The following is a 27,689-nucleotide window of genomic DNA, read 5'->3' as shown; positions in this document are numbered from 1 at the left end:
CACCAGGCAGAAATAACAAGTTTGAGGCTGTATGTCTCCTAGGAGCCCTTGCCCTACAAGGTATTATAAACTACTTGTGCTTTTCTACTCCAATTCCCCCTACAACCTACACACACCATAGGAGACTTTGAACAGCATCTCTAATAGACAGGTGGCTTACAGGTATGGCGGGAGCATGTGTCTTCCATATAACACTGCTGAGGCCTGAGCAGCCAAACTTCAGGCTTGAACACTGTCAATTTGGAAATTGACAAAATAAAGCTATATGAGCTCCAGCACTGTGACATACATGTAATGGGGGCAGTTAGAAGGTGAAGAAGGAGCATAAATTAGTGAGTATACCAATCTGGGGCAGTAATGGGCTATCAAAAAATACTCTCACCCTACCGTCAAAGTGACTGCGTCTATTTATTGTTTCCCTGTGGGATAATGTGTATTCTATAAATTTTAAGATTGTAATATTATTCTGATTGAGTGTTCAGCACTGCACATGTACAATAGTATTATGGTCTAATACCATAAAGTTCAAGCATCAGAAAAACTTGGGTCACAAAGAGGTCAAAAGACAGTCAGATTGCCAATTTGTTAGAATATCTCTGTATTTGCAATTTTTCCATTTGTAAATGGGAACAAATCATTCAATGTCCATGGATCATATCTGTTTATTGGCCAGGTCAGGCAGAGGATAATTGCATGTCTCTTACTTCCAACAAGGACAGAAAGATCTTGGGCTGTAATATGGTACATATAACCCACATTGTTGACATGTCAGGGCAATTTATGCCTCTTCTCATCAGCCAGGATAAAAAGGGGCTTTATATGCTTTAGAAAGACAATATTTTAAATTATTGAATTCTGCATAATAGCTGAAATACCAGCATCCCATTCAAAAAGTATTAAGCTGTATGACAAACAAACAAATATATTTCCATTATTTTTCACACAAATCCAATTATAGAAGAGAATTGGAAATCACTTAAAAGATAATCAAATTAGTAGAATCACTAAAAGAAGAAATGTTCTCACAAAGCTTAAACATCAACAATGACCAGAGTAATTATAGTGAGGGATATTATCCATGCTGATTGTTCTAGAAGAAAAATTAAAGAAATGCAGTTAAAGAACTAATCGGTAATATTAGCTGTTACATATTGTAACTGTTGTGGATAGGATATTTGTCTGTAAATGTGAATAGAAACGCAATCAAGTCAGGTCATAACTTCAGTACACAATCTCCTATGTGAAATAATGAAGTGCATAGCGTATTATATATTGTCTAGATAATTTGGTCGATAAAATGAGACATTTGTTTTAATAGGTACTCTGCTCCCAACATGATGCAGTTTTCTTTCCATCCAGCTGTTCTCACCAGCTGTTACTTTCCTTATGTAAACTATTGCAGAATGGGAATACATTTCTTTATGGAAGCCTGTAAACTCTTGGGTGTAAAGTTTGCTATACTTAAGGGGAGACCCAAGCTGGTCAACTATCAATCAATCAATGGCAAAAACAGTTCTGCTGGAATATACAGGTACTGCATATATGATATTTACCTGTGGATTCAGCAGTAAAATAAAAAATTAAAGCAGAAATAAACCCATAAAACACAAATAGTTACCAGGAAGTAAACTTTTTGGGTTGAAAAGACATGCAAAATATCTTGCAAATATTGTGTAGATTCAGCTCTATATGTGGCACTGCACATATGGAGTCAGATGCCAGACCCCTGGAGTTACAAAATCAGTAGCCATTCAATGGCTGAAGTGGATCAGCATAGACCAAGAAATGGTCACCATACAGTCCATGAGAAAGATGGCAGGGATGCAGCCTCATTGCTGGAGACACTACAAAAAGCAAGTGTGTAATCAGCAATAGTTCACCCTTTCCCCTGCATATACATCTAGTTTTTCAAGTGTCACAGCATCATCAAGTGTAGTAGTACTCTATATCCTCGCTGCTTGGTAATGCCAACCCAGATAGTGGGTCCATGACAGTCTTCATTTACCACCATTCACCCTGGAAATATTGGAGTATTTAGTTACAAAAAGGTTTTTAACTAAATTCCCTTAATTTTTTGCAGTAAAAATTGATATTTGATGTTAATATTCCAGAAGGGAGAACGTCTGAACTTCTTTTTTATTTCTAATCTATAAAAATGGGCACAATATTCTTGAATCTCATCAGTTTAACAGACTACATTAGTCATGTTCACTTCTTACAGCAAACATTTCACATTTAGGTATAATAATCTCTATTTAATAGGAGTTTTGTAAAAATAGCCAACTGTGATGAAGATCTTAGTCACTAGATTAAGTCTGAACTCCAACCAAGCAGCTAAATAGACAATTTTCAAAAATGTATATGAGAATTATTTTACTTACAAGAAAGATTTGTAATTCCATTCAGCATCTTTTGTGTGTAAGTCATGTTCACCAGACAGCACAGCCAAACCCCCCATCTCCAAGTTGCATGGCATGGCCAAAAGCATTACATATTACACATGTCAAGCATCTGATTAGACAATGAATGAGTAGCAGTGCACCGATTATTGCTCTGCTCACTTTATTCTCCTTTCTGCGTATTTTACTGTCACTTCATGTCAGTGATGTTTTTAATGTATGCCCGCAGTTTGGTTTTATCCTTTTAAATAGGATTTATTGGGTATCCATTACTGTAAGCTGTTTAGACTCACTATTTCCCCAATGACATTTACTATTGCAAACAAGTCTCCTGTCTATCTCAGCTTCTTAGCATTAAATCTCATAGAAACCTCAAACTCAGGAGAAATGGGTTTAATTGTTTTTTATAGGTCGGTTGATTTTGTCTGCTATTTGGTGGGTTTCTGTTGTAAATGCTGTTTGGATTTCTAAATCTCAGACATCTATAATCACAATTACAGGGCATGATATGTAGCCGCCGTACCGTATGTTACTTGCAGATGACAGTACAAATGTATTGTTCAAACATGTTTCCTGATATTGAGTAAAACACTAGGATATGCACTCACCAGCCTTGTTATTAGTTATTGTGAGCTTGAATCTCCTTTTGCCTTCAGAACTGATATATTTCTCTGGGAACATTTCACAGGGATTTTGGTCCATATTGACATAATAACATCATGCAGTTACTGCAGATTAGTCAGCTGCACATCGGTCAAGTAAATATCCCATTCCACCCCTTCCCAAAGGTTCTCTGTTAAAATGATATCTGGTGACTGCGGCGGCGATTTGAGTACATTCAACACATTGTCATATTCAAGAAACCAGTTTGAGATGATTTAAGGTTTGTGACATGGCACATTATTCTGCTGGAATTACCCATCAGTGTGGTCCTAAAGGGATGATTCCCAGCAACAATACTAGGGTAGGCTGTTTCTCAGTTGGTACTAAAGGGCCAAGGTGTGCCTAGACAATATCCCCCACAGCATTACACCCCAGCCTGAACCATTCATACATTCATGCCACATTCTGTGTCCACCATCCAAAGCCGAAATTGAGACTTATCAGACCAGGCAATGTATATCCAATGTGAACCTCAGCAAATTGTCTTGACATTGTCTACGTGTCTAAATGCATTGAGTTGCTGCCACTTGACGAGTAGATATTTGTACATGGTGCAGGTGCACCTAATAAAGTAGCTGTTGAGTGTACATATTTATAAATAGACCCTATTGAGTTAAATCTGAGCTTCAGGCAAACAGCTGAATTTACACAGGAAACACAAAAAGGCTGCAATGCTACCAGCCAAAGTGCAAAAAAACAAAAACTTTATATTGCTGTTAAAACATACATTTGTGTCTAATTAAAGGTAAGAAATAATTGCTCACACGCTAAAAGTGAACTCTCATATGTGACTATGTATTTTTTCATTTTTCATAGTTGACTGCGGTGGCCCTATGGAATTAATGGAAACCAATGGAACCTTCAGTTCTCCTTTGTACCCTCAAAACTACCCAAACCGTGCTTCATGTAAGTTGTACTTTTTTCTGATATTTTTAACCTTTACATTTAAATTCCAAATATATCATATCAGATTAACCTTAAGGAAAACTGCATTAGTCATTTTTTTAAATTAGGTTTTTAGAAGAAATTGTAAAATAAAGTAATTATGTTAACCATATCTGGATGTGATACCCCAAGGATGTTAACGAGACAAATAAATCTTAATTATCTTTATGAAATATTCCCTATTCCTATAATATACTTTACTCCGTCTTTTCATAAGAGCTCACCAGAGCCTTATAAATACATCAAGAGAGGCTTCTGCTGTGTTGAATTAATTATTATACATATCAAAAGAAGAGAAAGCTAGTTTTACAGCCACACACTATGTGAAAGATTTACTATGGATATTTAAAGAAGGAAACGGTGAAAGGTACGCTTTCTGTGCTTTATGTAAATAGAGCAAAAGTGAATGTGGGTAATTTTTTATTGAAGGGACATCATGAGCTAAACATATAGAAAGATATAGATAGAAAGATATGGACATTTTAATTTGGCAGCTGTTACTGTTTTTATAATGTGTATTAGTTACATATAGATCTCAAAGCTCAGTTCTAGTTTTTACTTATAAATATATACTTATACTATATACTTACTTAAAAATTGTGGCCAATCCAAAAAAAAATAGCTTTCTCTACCATGCTTATTCTCTCAGTGGCAGACTCTCTGCTCAAAAATCAATTGCCAGTGTCTTTCCAGGTAGACACCTACCACGCTTTCTATGAGCACAAGCCACAAAGGACATACCTGAAAGAGAATACTAGTCTTCAGGCCAGTCAAGTAATACAGTCAAGTTTCTCCACCTATTTTTTCGTGTTCACTGCTACACATATTTGAAAAGAAATAATAATATTATAAAATATAATCCACCTGTCCCTGCAACTGTGACTATAGAAGGTTGTTAATGGCCTAAAATGAAAAGTCTGTGAACAGCTGACCATCACACCAACTATATACTAAAGAGTTTGTGGACAGTTTTCTTGTACTTCATGAACTCCATGTTAAAGTATTAGGTAAAAACAACAATATTTAAAACCCAATCCACCTATCCAAAGCTCAAGAGGAATTATGCTAATATCAGAAGAAACTATGTTTGATTAAAGAGAAACTAGCCTAAGAACATTGGATCCCTTGAGAAAAATATCCTAAGAACATTGAGTCAGAAGACAAAAGCTTATAATGTTCATCCAACTGAATTTCTGCTTAAAGCGGAATATACCTAAAAACTAAAAAAAAAAAATTACACTTACCTTTAATCCAACAGGTCCCTTGATCACGCTGGTCCTTTCCACAATCCGGTCCTGCGTTGTCCAGGAATTCCTCCTTGTCCCGGCAAAGTGTCGGGCACCACCATCTTCCCTCTTCTTCAGTCTTCTTTCTCCGTCACCCGATTTCACATTGCGCACGTGCGGGATCAGGTGATGTAGCTCCTGTGAAGGGGTAAAAAGGAGAGCCAATCTCACTGCACATGCGTGAGATTGACATCTCTTTCCACTAGGAAGAAAAAATGCCCCTTCTGAGTATGCTCGTTATTGGGCCTGCGCAGAAGGAGCAGCCAGAACCTCCTGAGACATAGGTATCCCGGGAGGCTCTGGGCTCCCATTAAAGGGACGGTGTTGCACCTTTTGTTTTTAAACCCCTGTAAACGGTAAACCCGAATGTGGCTCAGAGTAAAATAAAAATATGCTGAAAGTGGTATCCCCGGGCCCACACTTCCTCCAATCTTCTCCCGGCGAGTGCGCTGATGTTCCCCGGGAGTTCCCAATGTCATTGGTGCATACGAAGGAGTGCGGCGGGAAATTCAAAATATTTTGTATTAAATACAATACAGTTATATTACTGTACAGTTATTATTATATAGTTATATTTATATAAACTATATTATATTTTTATGCACCCATGTTTTAACAGATTTTTGTGTTTTCTTATTTAAAGTTTATTAATAACTTTAATAAATATTGGACCTATTTTGGTGAGTTATGCCCAAGAATTATAGGCCTACAATGTAAAATAAATTTCCATACAAAACAATGTACCGCTTTTTGCAAAAAAATACTGACATAATTAGGCCCCCAGGGAGCTTAAAAAAGGGTGTTGCACTTAAAAAACAACATTTTTACCTTACATAGAAGGGTTGTCTACCCTTCTATGTAACGTAAAAATGTTGAGTTTAGGTACACTTTAAGTTTGTGGAAATAGTGAACATCTTGAATAGCACAAGTTCAACTGAGATCAAACCTCATTTCCGGTCTTTGTATGCTCAACCATTACCAATATTTATAAGCTCAGGTTTAGCTTTTACGTCTGCAATACTTACTCCCTGACACTGTCTAACACAGGTCCAGTGCCAGCCTCCTTCTAGGATCAAGGATACACGTTCAAGGGTGTATTATCAAGCCATAGGAGATTATAAGTCTTTGGACCAGTCCTATGATACTACAGGGTTCCTGTTTTATCTTTTTCATTTTGACATATCAGTTACAGGTCTCTGTGATGATCCCCTGAGATACAAATTCTGCTTGCAGACTATCCTCAGACTTCCCGGTTAAATACCCAGGATTGAGTTTTAAATACTTGTATAGTTTAAATAAAATGTATTTTATTTTGTAATAGAAACAATAAACATAAAATAATTTAATGCTTAATTGAAATTTAAATCACAAAGTAGGTTCCTGTAGGAAGTAAAGTTAAAAAAAATTGAAATACATCACAAAACTCTTTAAGTGGTAAAATACTGAAATATATCTTTCTGTGCAGCAGCTGCGTACTGAATCACATAATTACAAAACAGACTTCTGGTAATACATTTTACAGACCAGCATGAGAAAAGATACTTTGGGAAAGCTAATTAAATCATATCCATGGCTCTCCGATTCTATCAAATATCTTTATATTTTGTCCCAGGAATGCCATTAAGCATTCCATCAATATGAACTAATTTATTCCTTACTTTAATGAATTTCCTGGGTGAAATAATGTGTTGTCTTCAGGTTGCAGAAATACAACATGGTACTGCCATTATTTAAAGCATTGGTAGTCAGACCAAGGTTCTTTTTATTATTTTTTTCTGTTTTCTGTTGCCGAATGTTTCCTGAAGGTTTAGCTAGAAATAAAAGAACATAGCTTAGATGCTAACATCAATTATCTTTTCATCAGCACTGACAGGCCTTCAGTGGCAGGATTCTATAGACGGGCTTGACAGCACAGAAAGTGTGGAATATATCTTGACATTGCTTAAATCACCCTAAAAAATGTACATATTGCTCCAGCTTTGTAGATAAATTCATGTCTAGAGTGAATAAAAGAGATGTTCCATCTTTGTGACAACATTGTGTAGCAGGACAGCATAATGATAAACCTTATTAATTGCATTAATGTGTGAGAATTTCTTATGTACAGCTTGCAAAAGTGAACATGGTAGGTTGTCCATTGCCTGAAAATAAAAATTTGAGAACAGCAGACTATTGCACCATCTGTATCCTAAATATATGGGTTCTTGTGATTCCTTTGAAGGGTACTGGTAATGTCTGAGTATGCAAAAACTTGAGGTTCTTCTTCTCTCCATTGTTCTTTCCTATTTTTTTAATAAATTAATGTTTATAGGTTAGTGTCGCTTTTTTGGGAATGTTTTTAGGAAAATGTGGCATCCAGCACTGCTTATATTGCACATAAAAAAAAGTTTTGAAAAAAAAGTTTTCACTACAACCTAAACCTAACTTGGCTCTATTTTTAGGTATTGTTTAAGAGGGGTGTCCACCAGCTCTTGGGCATATAGCTGATGTGATGGACAGGTGTTCACAAAGTTTTCATTTTAAGCCATGAATATTCTTCCAAGGTCACAGTTGCAAGGATAGTTGAATTAGGTCCTGTATATCATTGTTTTTACTTATTACTTCTAATTGGAGTTCATGAGGGGTGTCCACAAACTCTTGGGTAAATTTATGGTGCGATGGTCAGGTGTCTTTCAATTTAATGCCATGGACAACCTTCCATTGTCACAGTTGCAGGTGGATTGGGTTTTACATAACATCATTTTCATTTATTCTTTTGCTTGTTGGTCATTTCATTTACATATAAAGTTTTCATTTAGTGTGTGTACACTTAAAGTTTTCCTACATTATGTTAAAATCAGTCTTATATGGCCATGGCTAATTTCTTATTGGAAAACCGTGGCTTTATGTATTAGCACCCCGAGCCAGAAGACCTTCTTTTACTCCTACGAGGCCTACCTCATAGTTCTTGCCTTCCTTGTCAGAGATCAGGATGTTATTTTCATCCACACACATTAGAATTGATTTGTCTTTTTGACTTGTATTTTTTTTTTCATGCTATGAATAATTCAAAGTTGGAAGATTTCCTGAATTAACTGTATCAGTCAGATGTGTTTTTACCCTCAGAAAATGCTTTAGGCATTTTGCACGTTGTACTGCTTGGCATTTTAATTCAGACTAGATTTTGCTTACAAAATATATTTCTAGCAGTTTTTCTGTTGGTTGGCTTTTGGAACCTCCAGGCAAAGGTGCAATCTCTGTGCTATAGCACCTGCTAGGCATGCCTCAATAATCACACTTGTTGTAAAATCTGCTAAGGGGAAATCAGAATAGTTTTTGTTTCATACCTGTTTTTATCCAGCTTGTATACACTTTTAAGTTATTTGTATAAAATATCAGAATACTTGGAGATTCAATATTACAGCTTCGCAGATAGTTCTAGATTTACTAAAAAAGAAAAGCCTAGCATTAGTTTTGTTCTTGATCCTTACTGCAGATAAAAAACCTGGGAGAGTTTTCCCAAGTTTTAAACAGGTGGCATATTTTTGTTTCTGGAAAGAATCTTTCATGATCATTGTGGAAGTAGAATGGACTGTGCACAGTGCTTTTCACTATGGAGAGGGGAGAATGAGCTGTGGCATCCTACTGTGTCCCTAATTCATAGAAATAGCAGCAGTTGTATCAAGTTAGTCCTTTTTTTATCTTGAGGCTTAAAGCTATTGTACATTATGCAAAGAGTTCAATAGATTAGCTGTCAAATTAAAATAAATATGATCTATCGATAGGAACTTTGATTGGAAAAGGCCACTTTGTGCCCAATCTAGTGTAGCTCCCCTCAGCTCAAACAGGCCAATATGGGGGTGAAGGGAGCATTACCTAATGTCCAGTAAGGCTCCACTGGGTTTTTTGAACAGCAAAAGGTGGATCCATTGACTGTTGGTTGTTAGGAGTACTCTTTTTTACTGCTATATAGTAACCTGTAGGCAGGGGCAAAGTTAAGTAATGCAAGGGAAATTATTGATATGATATAGGGCAGCATGGTGACTCAGTGGTTAGCACTCTACCCTTTGCAGAACTGGGTCCCAGGTTCGAATCTTTTCCAGGACACTATCAGCATGGAGTTTGCAGGTTCTCCCCATATACCTCCGGATATTCTGGTTTCATCCCACATTCTAAAAACAAGCTGTAAATTAATTGGTTTCCCCCAAAATTGACCTTAGACTGTATTAAAGACATATGACTATGGTAGGGACATTAGATTGTAAGCTCCCTTGAGGGACAGGTAGTGACATAACTATGTACAGCGCTGAGTAATATGTAGGTGTCATATAAATACTGTGTAATAATAATAATGGACCTATCAATACTTTACTTGTTACACTGATCAGTGTATGGCCAGACTTAATTTGATATTCTGCAATATATAATAAAACACAGACAATTCATAGCATACTAGTAAAATGTTTATGCTTAGATGGCTTTGTTGCCCTGCAGTGATCGCCAACTTACTGCATGTAGTGAATTACAAATATTATTATGCAACATTTTATTTACCAACATAGCAAAATATAATTCTAAAGGCTAAATGCAGAGTGTCAATAGGCTGCAGTAAAGGGTCATATTTTATTTTAACTTCATTTTATGAAGTTCATTTTATTTTCATTACATAAGCAACCCAAAACTTCTGTCAGTGGTGGTAGGTTTTCATTTGTGTACCTAATATTTAAATAATTATTTAACACTAAAGTGGTCAGACAGTGCGTTTTTTTTTAAGCACTGACAGTGCAATTTTATTTTCCCTTGTTTGCCTTCTCTTCTTTCTTTCAAGCTTTGATGTTTTTTTACTTTTTCTTACTCTAGGTATATGGTATCTGAACGCAGCTGCGGGAGACAATATCCAACTGCATTTTGAAGTGTTTGATCTGGAGAACATATATGATGTTGTCGAAGTTCGAGATGGCAAAGGATCAGATTCATTGTTGTTGGGCAAGTATCTATTCTGCTGTAAGATGCTGCTTTCAAAAGTTTTGTTGTGTACAGTAGATTTTGTGTGAGTGCCATAAATTATTGCAAGGTAACAGTTAGCTGCTATCTCCCGCTGTCACTAAGGAAGAGCTGAGACAAACCACCAGACGCCCAAGTGCGGAATTTGCGGCTGAACTTCAACTCATAAAAAGCAGGTCACAAAGTTCACAGCTCCTCTGATGCGCTAGGTCTTCAGAAAAGGCATGCTGGTAAATTATCATGCAGAAGATGTGAGAGTTCCCAGCAACAGAATGATGATGTAGTGCATGTTAGCACTGCAAAATATTATCATCAGAAAAAGTACTGTATGTGTTTTGTTCATTCCGTTAACCCAGTAAATATCAGGGGTAAACACAGAAACAATTTTGACAATTTCCTTTTAAAATGTATTGGTGTTATTGAAGTGCATCACGTCATGAAGTGCATTGGTTTTCATTTTCAGACTATTATTCTTTTATTATCACCCGGTGATCCCATCCAAAAGGCAATTTCCAGAATTGCAAAATTTGTCTATTTCACCAAGGTGAATTAATACCTTGTAAAGGATATTTCACTAAGCTTAGTGAATATGATTTAATTTGCAAAGAACATCTAATCACATTCAAAGAAATTTAACTTTTCCTTGCACATGGTTGGATGGTTGGAGCCAACACAGGTACATCTCACTTGCTAGGCTAAGTGAAATATCCTTTGTAAAGGGAAATTTAACTTTGCTAAGTTTAGTTAGCCAAATCCAAATATTTCTTTAAAATATTGCTTGATGCTCCTGCCATGATCTTTCTTTACTTTCACCTCTTATAGAAACCTAATGCTCCGCCACCATCATTCCGCTGCTCTATCACAAACTCTCCCAAACGAGATTCTAATTAGCCATTCCCATGTTTCACCTTTTTCTCCACTCTTACCTTGCAAAAATGCATGCAGTGTATACAAAGACAGTGTGGCTGAGATAGGACTATTGTAGATGGCAGAAATAAGATACAAAAAAGAGTTAATAATAGACAATTATGATACACAATAATGTAGGGTTTCTGTTTTGGAGCATGGTCAGACTAGCAACATTTTGTTTCCCTGTGCTTGGGAGCAGTATAGACCTTCAATTTCAAGCTTTTTCAAGCAAGGATTGCAACTACTAAAAAATAAAATAATGGCTGGGACAGCTTCTGGATGCTGCATGTAGTGACCCAAAAAAATGGGTGGCAATGCTGCTTCCACCAACTGACTGCATACAAAGCAAAAAAAAACTGACCAAATCAGTACAATGTTAATCATTTTAGCAAGTGGTTTTGAGTGGTAAGATTTTGCAAAATGTTATTTATTTCAACAGCTTGGAGTGTTTTTGCAGTTTGAAGATTGCTAAATGTTCTGCTTTCATGAATGCCTAACCACTAACAAAGATAGCAACACTTGTCTTTATATAACTACCATTTAATAAAGTGTAGAGTTTCCTGCATTAGAGTATATCAACCTCTACAGCTGATCATTTACATTACAATAAAATATAGAATCTTTCTACAATCTCCAAAACAATGTAATATCCTATCTTGCAGCACAACTCAAAAAGGCGACAGATACTTTGTGACAGCTGCTTGCTGATTAAAGAGAACTCCCCAAACAATTTAAAAAAATGTAACTTATGTAAAAAATAAACAGTGCCCTTCAATACTTAATAGTTTCAAAGAATAAGATTCAATTTAGTCGTCTTGATAAAAGCTAAAACACATTAATGCACGTCATTTATATAAATCTTTAAGAAACATTTCATCATGAAGCACTTCATCTGAATGACTCTGTTACTCGATTAGAAAACTTAACAAAACTTTAAACTCTCTGAAATGAAAAGAATTGATACTTACTTGGCCTGCCACCCACATGCTAACAATGCCAATAAATCTTCTTTATCTGATAAATACAAAATTCTTTTTTACCTTTTTAAATATGCAAAAAAAGTCAGCAGTAAAGAACAAGCAAGAGGTAAAGCGGAACTAAAGTAAAAAAAAAATCCCACCTACCTTTAATTCTATGATCCCCTGATCCCACCGGAGATGTCCTCGATAGGGTCCATAATCCAACTTTGTCCCCACGCAGAGGAAGCACCAAGTGCTGCCATCTTGATCTATCTTCTTTCTCACTGCACAGCCCAGCGATCGGGTGATAAAATATATATTTATATATATATATATATATATATATATATATATATATATATATATATATATATATATGTGTGTGTTTTTTTAATATGTATGTTCGTTGACCATATTTCTCTACAATTTTTGGTACACAGCAAGTCAGTTAATTTACTTTTTTACTAACCTATCTGACTTGACATTGGATATGATAGTGGGTGAATAGGGCAACTTTCAAGGCTTAATTCTAGCTTGCTAGCACATGATGATATATATCTTTTGTACCAGTTTAGAGTGCTAATTGAATGTTTCTAACATGTACTTGTCAGTAGAAACATGAAAGTAGCATCCGGTAAGGCCTTGATCATTGCTATAGGGTCAGGTCGGCTCTAACTATGAATTTTGTTCTATAATCAGCTGCCTGTGCTATGTTGTAAGATTCAAAGGGAAGGCAAACCCTAATAATCTTCCACTGTAACTGCATTTATTGTGAAGCTTTCATTAAATGTCAGGTTGACTCAGATTTGATGCGTCTGTGCATTAGCACATAATCGTACGCCATGATTAAGTGTTTTTGCCTGAAACAAGTCTGACTTTTCTAGCTTTGACATTTGATGAGCGTTTACAATAAACACAGTTGTAGCAAAAGATTGTGCAGCTTTACCTTTTTTCAAGATATTGCTTTGAGGAAGCCTGGACTGTAGCAGATGCATTTTCTGTGTTGTATGTGCGGCTTTAAGATATCAGAACTGAATGGTATAATCCAGTTCAGTTTATAGAACATTCTTCTTGATTTAACCAAATGAACATTCAGTTTAAATCAACTAAGCATACTCAGGGTACTTTAAAGGAAAAAGGTGTGCAAAGTCTTGCAGTATCAATTCTGGAGTAAAAAGTATGTCCCTTACCAGGGAAGGATCTGTGCTTTCTGTCTGAAAGCAGTGGTCTCTCTGCAGAGGACATGCATGGCCCTCCTCCTTAAAGTGAACTAAATTTGTGCGGCTCACCTTTTCACATTCCAGCACGTTACCACCATTTTGCTTCTTTTCTTTCTCTTTCAAACAATCTTAAGCCACCTTCATTGGCTGTGCTGGGATGATGTAACTTCATTCTAATTTTCCCTGGCAACCAAAAATTGACGATGCGCATGAGCAGCTCAGCTTTCATGCCAGAAACCTGAAGCAATGAGGCAGGTAAGACACATTATTGCAGAAAGGAAATCACTTGTCCTTTACTGTAATATGGGCCTGGTTTATTATAGCTGGAGAGAATACACTCTCATCAGTGAACCTGGGTGACACAGCAAACCTGTTTGAAAGCAAATGTTTTGAATCCTGGAGCAAATATTTTCCAGGGTTGCTGGATCACCCAGCTTCACCAATGAAAGTAAATCCTCTCCAGCCTTGGAGAGCTTTAATAGGCCATATATTAGAGGACTCTATATGCTGGTAAAACGTGCAATAAAAAAATGAGGGCCAACAACAACCTCTCACTGTCCACCACCTGGATTTGCTGAGCTGTACCTTATACCTGTCATTACCTGCTCAGCAAATCCAGACAATGAACGATAACAAATGCTCATGACAGCTTGGGAGAGCTAGTGCATTTAATAATGAATCTTGCCCTAGGTACTGAATCCAATCACTGAATTTTGGTGATGTTTGGCTTTATTTGCTTGAGGTTAAATGACTGATGTTCCATTAAAATTTGACAAATGCTCATCTGTTCTGGCATTGAGGATCACTAAATGACACTCGGAACAGTTGTACTAATGCTTGAAACAACCAAACAACCGTTTCTGACAACAAAAATCTAGCATATATATAAAGCTTTAGTCACATTCAACTAGAATTATTCTGTTTTGGTGAATTATTGGCCCTTAGGGCATTTTTAAAGCAACCGCATGAGCAGCTCAGCTTTGATGCCAGAAACCTGAAGCAATGAGGCAGGTAAGACACATTATTGTGGAAGGAAAATCACCTGTTCCTTACTGTAGTAATGGGCCTGATTTATTATAGCTGGAGAAAATACACTCTCATCAGTGAACCTGGGTGACACAGCAAACCTGTTTGCAAGCAAATGTTTTGAATCCTAGGCCAAATTTTTTCCAGGGTGTGCTGGATCACCTGGCTTCACTGATGAAAGTGTATCTTCTCCAGCCTTGGAGAGCTTTAATAAATCAGGCTCAATTACCTGCCTGATCATGCAAACTTAAAGGTGAAACTTTAGTTCCAGCTTTGGCTCAGCAAGAGGTGTTTTAAACTTCTGCAGAGGGACTTCTGCTTCCATACAGACACAAAGGCCCCTTTTTGCAGAATGCTGGTAGAGCACAGGCTTTTAGATTTACACTGAGCCCTCTTTCTAATGAAAATTCTGCAGCTACAATGAATTAAGCTGATTTATTCTAAGTTTACTTGGGTTTTCAATGACATTCTAACATATGTGCTATCAATAGCAACAAACAAAATTAATCTTTCACTGTCCAGTCAAAAAGCTGCAAAGATAGGGCTTTATTGTATTCCTTCTACATCTTAAAACTGCAACAGAAAATTTGGTGCCATCCACTTGGTTGACCTGTGAAAGGTGGATGTGTAAGAATTTCCAAATCTTAAAAATCCAAACTGTATTCACAGTTTATCTGTATATTCACCACTTAAATTAGTCTTTTACTGGTAAAGACTGCAGTCATAGATATATGGGAAGTCAGAATGATATGCCAGGAATGCTTTTTACATGCAATCTACAACCAACAAAAGCATTTGTGTGAACATTTCAGTTTATCTTCATAGGAATTATATGTTTTTTTCTTTTTTTATTTAGCTGTTTATACAGGAATGAATCCATTGCCTGATGTCTTCTCCACAACCAATCAGATGACAGTGTATTTCACAACAGATTCAACTACAACATCAAGAGGATTTCTAGCCAACTTTACCAGTGGTTACCGTCTTGGCATGCCAGGTTGGTATTTTATTTAGCTCTTTCTATCTTGTACACGTACTATTAATTATACATTTAAAAGAAAACCAAACTCATGACAAATATAAATAGGAAACTTACACATTAGCAAACTACTTTTATTTTAAATGTGGGCTTGTGATGTTCCTGCGTTGAAGATAAAAACTGAAGTACCGCCATTTATCATAAGTCCCACTCTGAACTAAAACAATGAAGTTGAAAATAGAGAAAAGGTATTTCCGTGGATCAGAACCTTGCGAATGGTATACGGGAAGTGCATTACGTAAACATCCTGCTAAGTGGATTTTAAGCACTGTGCTTGACTTTTTTAAAGAAAGGTCAGCAGCTATTCTTCATTTATTTATTATTTTATTACATTGTATTTTTTTTCTTTGTATTTATATAAAGAAGAGAAGAAGCAAATTTAGAATAATAACTCTTAGTAGCAACAGAAGGCTTCAATTTAATACAGCTACATAGAACATTGACGTATACGATCTGTGAAACAGTTTTCTATCTTAGATTGAAAAAGAAAGAGAAGTTCCATTAAGAAATTATTTCTATTGCAGTGCTTGTAACAAAAAAAACAGTCAATCTAAAGCACAAGGAATAAAAGCCTAAATTGTGTTCCGTACAGAAACACATGACTTTCTATCATTCCAGTAACTGCGGACATATGATTCATTATACCCATTTTATTTTACTCAGACAGGATTTGTATTACATAGTAGTTACATAGCTGGTCAGGTTGAAAAAATACCATCAAGTACAACCACTAAGAAAATAAACATACTAGAAACTTGCATATAGCAGATAGGAAATATAGCATAACATCTTGATTATAGGAGTATAGTAACATTTTAGTTATGTATCTAAAACAAAAGCAAACAGAAAAAATGTATTTGGATCTTATACTAGCAACTATTCAATAATAGGACAGTGGAGGCGATTTATTAAAGGAATATAGGTTGTTCATTGACAAAGGTAAATTGTCAACTTGCATCAAATAATTCATTTAGCTTAGAAAATTTGGCGATAGTTTACTTTGCAAAGAATTCCCACCAATGGGCTTGATTTATTAAAGCTCTCCAAGACTGGAGAGGATACACTTTCATCTATGAAGCTGGGTAATCCAGCAAACTTGGAATAGATCTGGTCCAGGATTGAAAACATTTGCTAACAAATAGCAAATGCCTTTTAAGAAATCCATTGCAGGTTTGCTGGATCACCCAGCTTCACTGATGAATGTGTATCCTCTCCACTCTTGGAGCTTTAATAAATGGAATGGTTTAGGTCGGCAGAGCTTCATCTCTAAGCTAAGTGAAATATCCTTTTAAGGGGATCTATCCTTCTAAGTGAACAGCCTAAATCTCATCAGTAAATCAACCATGAAATGTTATTATGTTTGTGAAAGATCTCAGTTATCTAGGTATTGGTATACTCAAGTAGTAACTGAGCTCCATGTACATGATTAGTGTCAGTCAAATTTGCCTCTGTGTGGTTCGTTGACAGTTCACAGGTATTGATTCCAATGTTTAAGTTAAGTAGTTCAAATCCCATTGTTTATGGGGTAAAAACATCTGTTTCATAGACTATATGTGGTCATATATTAGAGGAACCTATGTGTTGGTAGAAAGTGGAATAAAAAAATGGGGGCCAACAACAACCTCTCACTGTCCACCACCTGGATTTGTTGAGCTGTACCTTATACCTGTCGTTACCTGCTCAGCAAATCCAGACAATGAACAATAATAAATGCCCATAACAGCTTGGGAGAGCCAGTGCATTTATTAATGAATCCTGCCCTAGGTACTGTCACTGTCCTGTCAATCCAATCACTGAATTTTGGCAATGTTTGGCTTTATTTGCTTGAGGCTAAATGACTGGTGTTACAGTAACGTTTGACAAATACCCAAAGCCGAGCACAAGCTACATAAATCAGTTTTGTCGTTAAGATTGATATCATGAGACAGAAGCACGAAAGAGTAGTGCACAGACAGTGCTGTTCTGGTCTACAGATAGAGGAGGGGGGATTGAGCAGGAGGCACTTCGTTGTGTCTTCGCAATAGAAAATAATAGGGGATGTTAGCTGTTAATTGTTAGTGATCTGGCAATGGGGATCACTAAATGACACTCGGGACAGTTGTACTAATGCTTGAAACAACCATTTCTGACAACAAAAATCTAGCATATATATAACGATTTAGTCACATTCAACAGGAATTATTCTGTTTTGGTGAATTAATGGCCCTTATGGCATTTATAAAGATAAAAAAAGGTATGGCTCAAGGTAAATGTGTTGCTCCATTATCAGAAAGACCAAGTACAACTGCTCAACCAGCTAGAAAAATGGAAAAACCCAGGCTGGACTTATGGCATTTGGCACCTATCCAAAAATATGTCCAGGAGAAATATATGTATTTTGTTCAAGACTTAATTTCTCTCTCCTTCTTTCACTCTGGGCCTAGTTTATGAAAGCTCTCCAAGGCTGGAGAGGATACACTTTCATCAGTGACGCTGGGTGATCCAGCAAACCTGGAATGGATTTCTTAAAAGTCATTTGTTATTTGTTAGCAAATGTTTTTAGTCCTGGACCAGATCACCCAGCTTCACCAATGTATCTTTTCCAGCCTTGGAGAGCTCTAATAAATCAGGCCCATTGTCCATACTTTATCTATATGCCTAGAACACATATTTAGATTTTCAACATAGGACACCTGTGGTCCAGAAGAAATGGCTTGATCTAAGGTGACATTTTTCTGTCAATACATGGAAAGATTGAAATGTGTGAATTTTGCATTGCATTTATACAATTACTATATAAATATATATACATATATATATATATATATATGTATATAAAATATTTTTTTATATAGCTAAGAGTAAAAACCTAAAGCAAAAGTGAATTTACGCCTTTATAAACTGTAATGCAAATGCAATGTGTTTGAATATGCATAAATATGCTTTTAGCATTACAGAACAGCATTATCATAAAATGTAATAAATGAAAAGAAATGTACTGGGTCTAGACACCTATAGCACCTTCTGTTTTTAGGAGTAAGATCATGCTTCAGTGGGATTCTATTAAGCATATCATCATCTGGTATGATCACAATATTGGCAATACATTAATAAAACTGCACTGTGTCGTTTGATTTATGAAGTGGAACTTTGTTTATAACTAACAAAGATCAGCAATTACAGTCCCAACCAAGTCACCTTTCAAATTAAGTTAAACACTACAGCATTGAACAGCAATACAAGTTAATTGGCTGTGTGAAATGGACTGTTTCCAGTAGACAGTACTAGATAAATGGAAAGCAATAGAGCACAGTGTGTTGTTGTGTTAGTGAACTAAGTGATGCTGGTGGAGTTTTAAAAAAATTAGAGACGTACATGAAAATATGAAAAAAATAATTGATGAAAAACTCTAATGTGAACTTTCAAACTCTGAGTAATAATGTAATAATAATAGTTGAAAACAAAGGTAGACTTAATTACTTTTTATACAAACAAATAATGGTGTTCCCATTGAAATATACTAAATCATTTCTGAATGCTATTACTACTAACAAAATTAATGTTATCGTATAGTATTACATATTGTTCATGGTAATCATTTTGCATTTTGTAGTGCAATAGCAAATACCTTTTCAGAAATGTATATATGAAAAGATAAACAATATAGGGATTTGTAAGTTTTTTTGCAGACACACACAAAACATATTCAAACACACAATATATTTCATAATATAGTTAAAAATGTATTTAATTCCATGATGCTTTCATGTAGGATAGTAACACAAAAATCATTCAAATATATCACACCCCCAAACTGACTATAATGATATTCTGCAGAAACCTTGTTTTGCCATCCTTGAGTCTCTATGCATTTCACAGAACTTGTCTGCTTCATGAAAGAAGGGTGGTGTCACACTGGTAATCAGTTCTAATAAAAGGGGAAGCATGGAGTAAAGAGCGTCCCCACCTCTGTATTTATTGTGAACTCAATCCCAAAATTCTCATATGGCTAAACGTAAATGATACTCTTATATGTTTTATGAGCCTTAGATTTTTTTTTTTTTGTTAAACTAAAATAGTTTTTCACTTTAGCCTTTAAAGTCTATTTTATTTATATATGTATTTAAATATCAGACAAACATTATTCCTTTATGAAATATTTTCCCATACTGAAATATATGCAGCTGGTGAAACCTTCTATTATATATTATCATACTGAATTTCCTTGAATGCCTTAGGGAATCAGGAAGGAACTGTATCCCTTGTTGGGGTAAATTAAACCAGTGCTTTATAAGAGTTTTTTGCCTTTCTCTAGGCCAATTAAACATATAAGTTTCTATATGGAATATGCTGTTTTTTTAGTAAATGTATTTATTCTCCTCTCCTGGTTGAGCTCCATGGACTTGAATTTCTTCATCCTGACTAACTATGAATTATTTTATGGTTGCCAAATTGTGTAGAATAGATGTGATTAGCCCACCCTAAAAATAAAGAAAAGAAAAAAGAATAAGTTCTTACCTGTATAAAAACAGAAACAAAATTTCCAGCGTCTCTAATAGGGATGAGCGAGAATGCCTCTGACATTCTTGCGAAAATCTCCTCGTACTTCCCATGGGTCAGTGAAATTTCGGAAGATTAACAAAAGATAGAGGAAATCATTACAAGATGGGAATCCTCCTGTGTGCAATCCCCAGGCAAGCCCTCATTTAACCTCTAGTGCCCGGGGATTGCACACTGACAGTAGGAGTACCACGGCTGCATTCATGCAGGTTAAATGAGGGCTTGCCCTAATTTAACCTCTAGTGCCGGGGATCGCACACAGGAGGATTCCCACAGCTGCATTCATGAATGCAGCCGCAGTACTCCTCCTGTCAGTGTGAGTACCGCGGTTGTGCTCATCAATGAATGAAGTAGTGTGAATCATCACAGGATGATTCCCATGGCTGCATTTATTCATGATTAGCACAGAATCTCTATCCAAGAACACATACTACAGAGCTGCAAAAGCAATCAGGGGAGCTGAGCTGTCAGCTCTGCTCCCCTGATTGCTCTTGAAGGTCCCAAAAAATTCGATCTCAACGGCCGAATTTACACAGGCCATTCTGGCTTACATGTTTGGTAAACGAGAATGACCAGATTTGCCGCAAGATTGAATTTTAAAATCTTGCTCGCTCATCCCTAGTCTCTAACTTACCATGCCCAGCCTCTTGCCTTATACCTTTGACAAACAGCAGAAAAGCACCATGTGCCATGTATGTCATGTCGAAGACATCACCAGGTTTTGCTGCCATGTGGCAGCCATATAAAATAAGATATTAATCAGCTGTCTTAGAACAATAGGTCAGAATTGAACCATCCTAGTGGTTTTGGTTTCTGTCTGGGTTGCCTACCTTCCTGTACTGACTTTTTACACAGTAAGAAAGATCAGCTAAGCAAGTAATTATATTTATGAAATGGTCAACTGAGACATAAGCTGGTGCAAGGTTAGACTGTGTCTATACTTCAAACCACTACAAATCTCTATGGCCATAACTATGCCAAGACCAAAGCTAAGCAGTAATTCTTGGACACCACAATGGGATGGAGGGATAATTTGTGAATGTTTTATAATAAGTGCAGAACTATTTTAAAACATAATATATCCTTAGCCATCGCTATAAATGACGATAAGAGTCAAAAGAATAGAATGAAATTAAGTATTTCTGATGTTCATTTATGCACTGTGGTTGAAGTCATTTGCCTTTTCATGTCGAGGCATTTTTAATGTAGCAATCTACTCAGGCAGAAACAAATGTGTCCCTCCAGAGATATATTCTTTTCAAGAAGACATATTAGGTGTTGCATGACAATATATTTCCTTAATTTGTCCTCCTCTCTTATCTGAATTGCATTTACTTTGTTCAGCCAAAATATGCTTTTCTTTTGTGCTGTATCAGCTACTTTGTAGTTAATGTTGCTGAGAAAAGTCAAGCTTATTCTTTCTGCTTCATATATCATCAACAACGGTGGCTGGATAGCAGAAATGATTATCAATAGGAGGATGATTATATTTGGTAATGATGTATGAAAAAGCAAAAAAAAAAATATTAAAAAAAAACTCTTCACATACAGAGATTCAATAACATCGGATTTGCCTACTGTATTATGTTTGTCATGCCAATAAGAGAAAATAATTATCTTTTGCTTCTGGTTTATAAGAATTCTTTTTTCTTAAAATTATAGTTCAGCCAAAGCTAATATTTTAGGTATAGTTGAGGCCTATGAGTTCAGTCAAGATTTGTAATTTGGATTGGTCGTTTTTGGCTCAGTCTGTTATCATTATTGTCCTCATTATTGTTTTTTCACTTTTTTTGATATTGCCTGAGTCAAACAAACCCTTCGCATTAGACATAGCTGATGATGATTTATTCTCCAGTAAAATAAGAATAGATCTTCAGATTGATGATTCATCAGAAATCACATATTGTCACCTACCTTACTATGCAATGTTGTTAGGACAAATCTCTTACTCTCCTTTATTATTTAGTACAATATTAATAATAATATTGCCTCCCCTACACAATAGCTGAAATAATTGGAAAGTAGCCTTCCAAAGAGACAAAAACAAGGACATCAGAGCATAGTAATGGCTTTAGGTTTAGGCCAGATATTTCTCAAGTGTACTTTTAGGGCTCCTAATAACTAATTATTACTCAGATTTAAATATATAAGAAAACAGGTGCTGGTATTACATCATATGTGGCATAGACTTTATTATTAATACGTGTATTTTATTTTGTCAGGCATGCTTGACAGGAATTGCTTATGCCTCCTGGATAGGAAATTCAAATCAAATACAGAGATCACAGTATTCTATATAAATATTCATATAGACCCACTTTCACGAGATCACACAGATAACTGGCATTCCAGCACCTTTTAGATATCAAAGTCTATGTTAAAGAGAGACTGCAAAAAGCAAACAAAGGAAGAAAAACATATGTAAACCACTAACATAAGAGAAAACAAAAGAAAACAAAACGAAAATAATAATAGAATGGTAGTAACAAACAAATACAAAAAAAATATGGAATTCCTGATCATGGATCTGAGCAATAATCTCACCACATGAATTCAAATATTTATGTCACTTTAAAGCATTCGTTTATTAAGAAAGCACACAAGTAAAGGGTGTAAATACACTCCTATTAAAAATCTTATCAACAAATTGCTATGCATATTTAGCAATAAGGGTGAAATTCCCTTAAACTGCTTATTGCTTAATTAGAGCTCCAGAACATAATCTATTTAGATGATTAATGTTAACTTGTATATTGGCACAAGGCGGAATAACATTATAGCCCCATTATTTATTAGAACCTTGGAACCTTGGAAATATATCATCTGATAAAACTGAGAAGAGGACAGAGTAGACATGATTTGGTAAATGTTACCATAATTCTATCATTTGTTTTGGTTAAATTGATACTAAAATTGAGTGATCCTTGTCCAATGACTTGCCAAGATGAACGAAGAGAGCCATATGCGCCACATGCGCTACCATAAGAAAAGGCTATATATGTTTTTGCAAAATACCGGTTTTCTAATTGTTGGTAAAATGTTCCTTAGCACAGATCCTTTTGGCAAAGCACATTTTTTTTGTGCATTTTTGTTTTTTATAAATTTTTGGCTTAGGCCAGTTAGGGAATACCACCGTTCAAGAGCTGCCTTTTTTTTACAGTATCTCATTGCAATCTCTAAAAAAATAAAAAGTAAAAAAAAAATAACTGTCCCATGCAAACCTAAAGTATATTCCTGACATTTACCCTTATACTCATTTTTTTCAAAAATATCAGTGCAATAGCTCGCAGTCATAGTTTGTTAAAAACTGGCCAGCACCAGGATAGTACTTATTAACACAAGCAAGACAGAAAGCTAGAAATTCAGGAGTATGATTTCAGAGATACTTAAAAAAAACTACTAGCAGGCTAGTTTTGTAAAAAAAAAAAATTAAAGGGTTTAAACCCAAGCCAAATCTTTTAAATGTACATCAGTCAGTTTAGAAAACATGACTAGAAGCATGGTAGTTGCCACCATTAAGGCAATGTGTTTTCTAGAAAAAATGTGGATACTTTATTGTAAAAAAAATTAGTGGCAGGTAGTACATGAGCTTCTCAAACAGGCCTAAATGTATAAATCGAAGGCAATTTTTAGGTGCAAGGAAAAATCCCAGAGCCGCAAGCCGGGAGCTGTTTCAAGCAAAGTCTTCGGCGGTACTCCCAAAAAAGACCAAATGTTAGCTTAGCGTTGGTTTTGTCCGAAATTGGCCATTGGCAACTTATTTTCAGGACCACAAGCACAGAATTAAATGTGGAAAAAAAGGCTTTAGTGACACCATTGCCACATGCTGAGATAGAAGGTACATGATATAGCTGTCCAAGGAAATTAATGCTTTATCCCTTTATGGATATCAGGGGTTGGCTACTTATTGGCACAGGGAAGTAACAGAGAAGAAGGAGGAGATATTTTGGCAGTAGCAGCAACAGTGAAAACAAGTATTTGGTCCTTATCAGGGTAAACAGATATTAAATAAATGTATTGATTTTAATAGTAACATTTATATGTGGAGCTTAGTAGCCCCCCTGTTGAAGTGAAGGCCTTCTTTGACACGGCACTTGCAACCTTAGGAGCAATATGGCTAGCTTTGGCCAGGGAACCACCTTATACTCACCTAATTAGGTAATCTGTAATTTTATGGGTTACTTTGGATTGCTACACTTTCCATCCATGATCCCTCTTTACACTTCCCTAATAAATAGGACAATGTGGGGAGGTTCAACTATTTTTGTCCACACAATAATTCAGTAAATTATGTGTGTTTTTGTTTCCAGCTCCTTGTGATTCCACATCATTTCAGTGTAACAGTGGAGAATGCATCTCACTGAAAAGTGTCTGTGACAAGCGTTATGATTGTACTGATGGCTCTGATGAAAAGAACTGCGGTAAGATATTGCCAATAGATAGATGCCTTTACAGGTGCCAAGCTACATCAGGTTCAAGTTGGCCCACCAAGCCAAATGTGTAAATGTCCTGATTACAGTAGTTACTTTTGAGTGCTCCCAAAATAAAGTTGTGAAAGGATTTTTAAAGGACATTTAAAAAAACAAAACAAAAGCCTAACAAGGCATTGTTAGGCTTGTGTTTTGTTTTTTTAAACGTCAGTGATATTTTTTATCTGGGGTCACGTGTGAGGTGTACCTTAGAGTGCAGGGAAACCCCAAATGATCTCAGTTTGAGATGCAAAAGATTTTAAGGGTCTGTTCTCACTCACATTATAATGGTCACTCACGCAATGGGCAATCAGCAATACATGCATGATGTTGCCTTTCTTACATTTGCAACCAGGTAAGTATACTGCACATGCCTTTAGTTTTATGGTACTAATATTGAATTAACAATTTTTTTTTATCTAATGCAGTCACTATACCCCTCCATTTTTGTCATTGTCCAACATTTTTTACAAATGGACATTAGATCACCACCTGGTTAGAATGTCAGTGGGCATCTGTAAATTACATGTTTCCAAAAAAGTAACAATCCAACAAATCGAATGGGATCTTTTTACATACCATGGGAGGGGGTTAAACCTGATATTTGACAATGGAAACTCATATAAATATACACATGGTGTAAAGTGTACTAAACCGAAGCACAAAAATGTGATTCAGCTTACTTTTATCTATTCCAATAAATATTGAAATATTTAAAGAGTAAAGCAGCATTATGTAATCAGTAAACACTTAACAATAATATAAGTATTAAAGCATAGAGTAGCTTATCATAAACAAGAAGAATCCTTTAGCTGGGAAAAAGGGAAGGTGCATACCCATGGATTTTTACCATTTTGTAAAAAATAGGCTGTCTACAATATTTTACCAGTACAGAATCTTCAACAAAGTTTGTTTAATTCATTACAATGTACAAAGACTGCCCAGAGAGAGGATGTATGTTTTTTTCTCTCAATAAAAGTTACGCATTAGAAGAAGTCAACAATGATAACTATTATAAAAAAAAATGTGGATCTGTAGATCTAAACCTCTAAATCTGTTAGAGGAAGAGGTGAGCTTAGAAGCAATTTGATGAAAACATGTTCACATGATGAGAAATCAGGCAGTGGCAAAAAAGCTGTGAAAAAATTGAAACAATAACTGTATTTAATACATGTAACTAAAAACAAAATATCTTTTTTGTAGTGCGTATCACCAACAGCAGTTCAAGTGGCTTAGTTGAGTTCAAAGTTGACAATGAATGGCATGCAGCATGTGCTGATCTCTGGAGTGAAGAGATTTCAAATAATATTTGTCATCAGTTGGGTTTTGGGTAAGTAATCCTTACTGTTCTGTAAAGGTACAGTGTATAGTTGTGTCCTTAACTGTTCTTGATATGTGGAATAATTTACTGTTACAGGTGAATGTTCTAAACTGCACTGTGTAAACCAGTTCCACCTTTGGGATCATGAGCCATCAAACAATAGTAAACAAAGACAAAAAACCTTTTCCTAAAATTTGTGACAATTTATATAAATATATATACAGTGGTACCTTGGTAATCTGTTAATCTGTTCCAGATCCTTGGACAGGATCAAATTTTTCCCATAAGAAATAAAAGGAAAATGAATAATCCGTTCCCATGAAAAAAAATCCTATTGTTATTGGCATATTATACATTGATGGGGCTGTATAAAATAATTTAAACACTGCTTAATACTAAAATACATAAATACAAAAGCAATCAGATGAAATAAATTAAATTTACCCTCACTTTACTATGCTGAGAAGCGTTGAGTGCCTACTAGGATGGTGCTGAGAAGGGGGGAGGAGGAGACGTTCTGTAATTCACAGAGGGTTATAGTGCAGGTTCATCACTGAATGGTAGAAACTGGCATACTGACACTCGTGGGCAGTCGTGGCTTTGTCTCGAGAGAGGTAAATAAGGGTAGCGCATGGTGTTATGACTCATTTTGACCCATACAAGTTCTAGCACAAAAGGTTGTATACCAAGCAAAATTTTTCTTGTCCAAACAGGACTTATATTAAGTTGGACTTATTCCAAAGGGGACTTAAACTGAGGTACCACTGTATATATAGAGATACAAACCTGGTTTAAAATATTTTGATAGAAATGTGGGAGTGGTATATTTTAATATCCAGCATAAAAATATAATATGAAACTGCCTGTTTGAAAGAAGCTATGAAAGAGCTATGTAATTACTGTTCAAGGAACTTTCAAACATTCTTTATATAATATATATATATATATATATATATATATATATATATATATATATACATTTTTTGGGGGCAGAATAGTAGGTTTACCCTATGGAGCAGAGAGGTGACAAGAGAAATATAACTATTTCACGAATATTTGATAAAAAAAGGGGAGGGGAACAATACCTAAAAGCTAAATCTTACAAACTCAACTCACCTCAACTCAAACATTTTTATAAAGGGCAAAAACCACTAGTTAATGCACGCCATTAAAGTTATGTTTACCTTTTATTTTATTGCAAAATTTGTGCATTGAAGTTAAAAATTTCAAATTATTGAAAACCTGAACATTTATAGAAATATAGATTTGCAGTCAATCCATTTGGTGTGACCATGACTGAACTATGGTCTAAAACAGCTAATGTCTCTGGTACACACATAATTATTTATGTTACACAGTACACATAGGTGAATGGTAAAGAGTAGAAATAAATATGTAGCGGAGTAGTTCAGAGAGAAGAGTAGTTCAAAAATATGATGTGGAATAATAACATTTCTGCCATCTAGTTTAATCCTTTGGGTATACCAATCGATCTGTTGTATGTTCCATTGATTCTATTTGGTTAATATGAATGGCAAAAGATTGGATTTTCCCAGGTTAGAGAGTGATAATACATCTATGGTTGATCAGTTATTTCATGTGTTAAATATTAGAAGATTATGAGAAATGTAATGGTTGCCTACCATAGGGGTTTAGTAGGTTTATTCTCTTTGATAATAGTAATGAAAATGGTTGTGGCTGCTACCTGAAAACTGTAGTAATGGAGTAGTGAAACATTTTACATTACTTGGAAAAAAGGACTAATGCCCCAAGGCCCTGTTATTTGTTTCAATGGGGTTTTGCACTTCGATGGTTAACTGATCTAAAGCAGGACAAATGCAAGTCATGAAGAGTTTAACTGCAGGCTGAGACGCCTGGGTTTAACACTATAGTGTGGTGGACAAAGATGGACAAAGACTCCATTAGTCATT

General features: G+C 35.6%; 1 protein-coding gene across 1 annotated transcript in view; it reads left to right on the top strand.

Moving 5' to 3' along the window:
* The window catches only part of TMPRSS15 (transmembrane serine protease 15), a 173,861-nt gene that overhangs the window by 85,877 nt on the left and 60,295 nt on the right, over positions 1-27,689 (top strand). Inside the window, exons 14-18 of the mRNA XM_072432165.1 lie at positions 3,879-3,968; positions 10,133-10,258; positions 15,247-15,387; positions 24,279-24,389; positions 25,641-25,767. Coding sequence (XP_072288266.1) covers positions 3,879-3,968; positions 10,133-10,258; positions 15,247-15,387; positions 24,279-24,389; positions 25,641-25,767 — 595 coding nt within the window. The remainder of the gene's footprint in view (positions 1-3,878; positions 3,969-10,132; positions 10,259-15,246; positions 15,388-24,278; positions 24,390-25,640; positions 25,768-27,689) is intronic.

Source organism: Pyxicephalus adspersus, chromosome 1 (genome assembly GCF_032062135.1).
Source record: "Pyxicephalus adspersus chromosome 1, UCB_Pads_2.0, whole genome shotgun sequence".
In the NCBI taxonomy this organism is placed as follows: domain Eukaryota; kingdom Metazoa; phylum Chordata; class Amphibia; order Anura; family Pyxicephalidae; genus Pyxicephalus; species Pyxicephalus adspersus.
The sequence above is the reverse complement of the archived record's forward strand: the minus strand, read 5'-3'. Positions and strand labels throughout refer to the sequence as shown.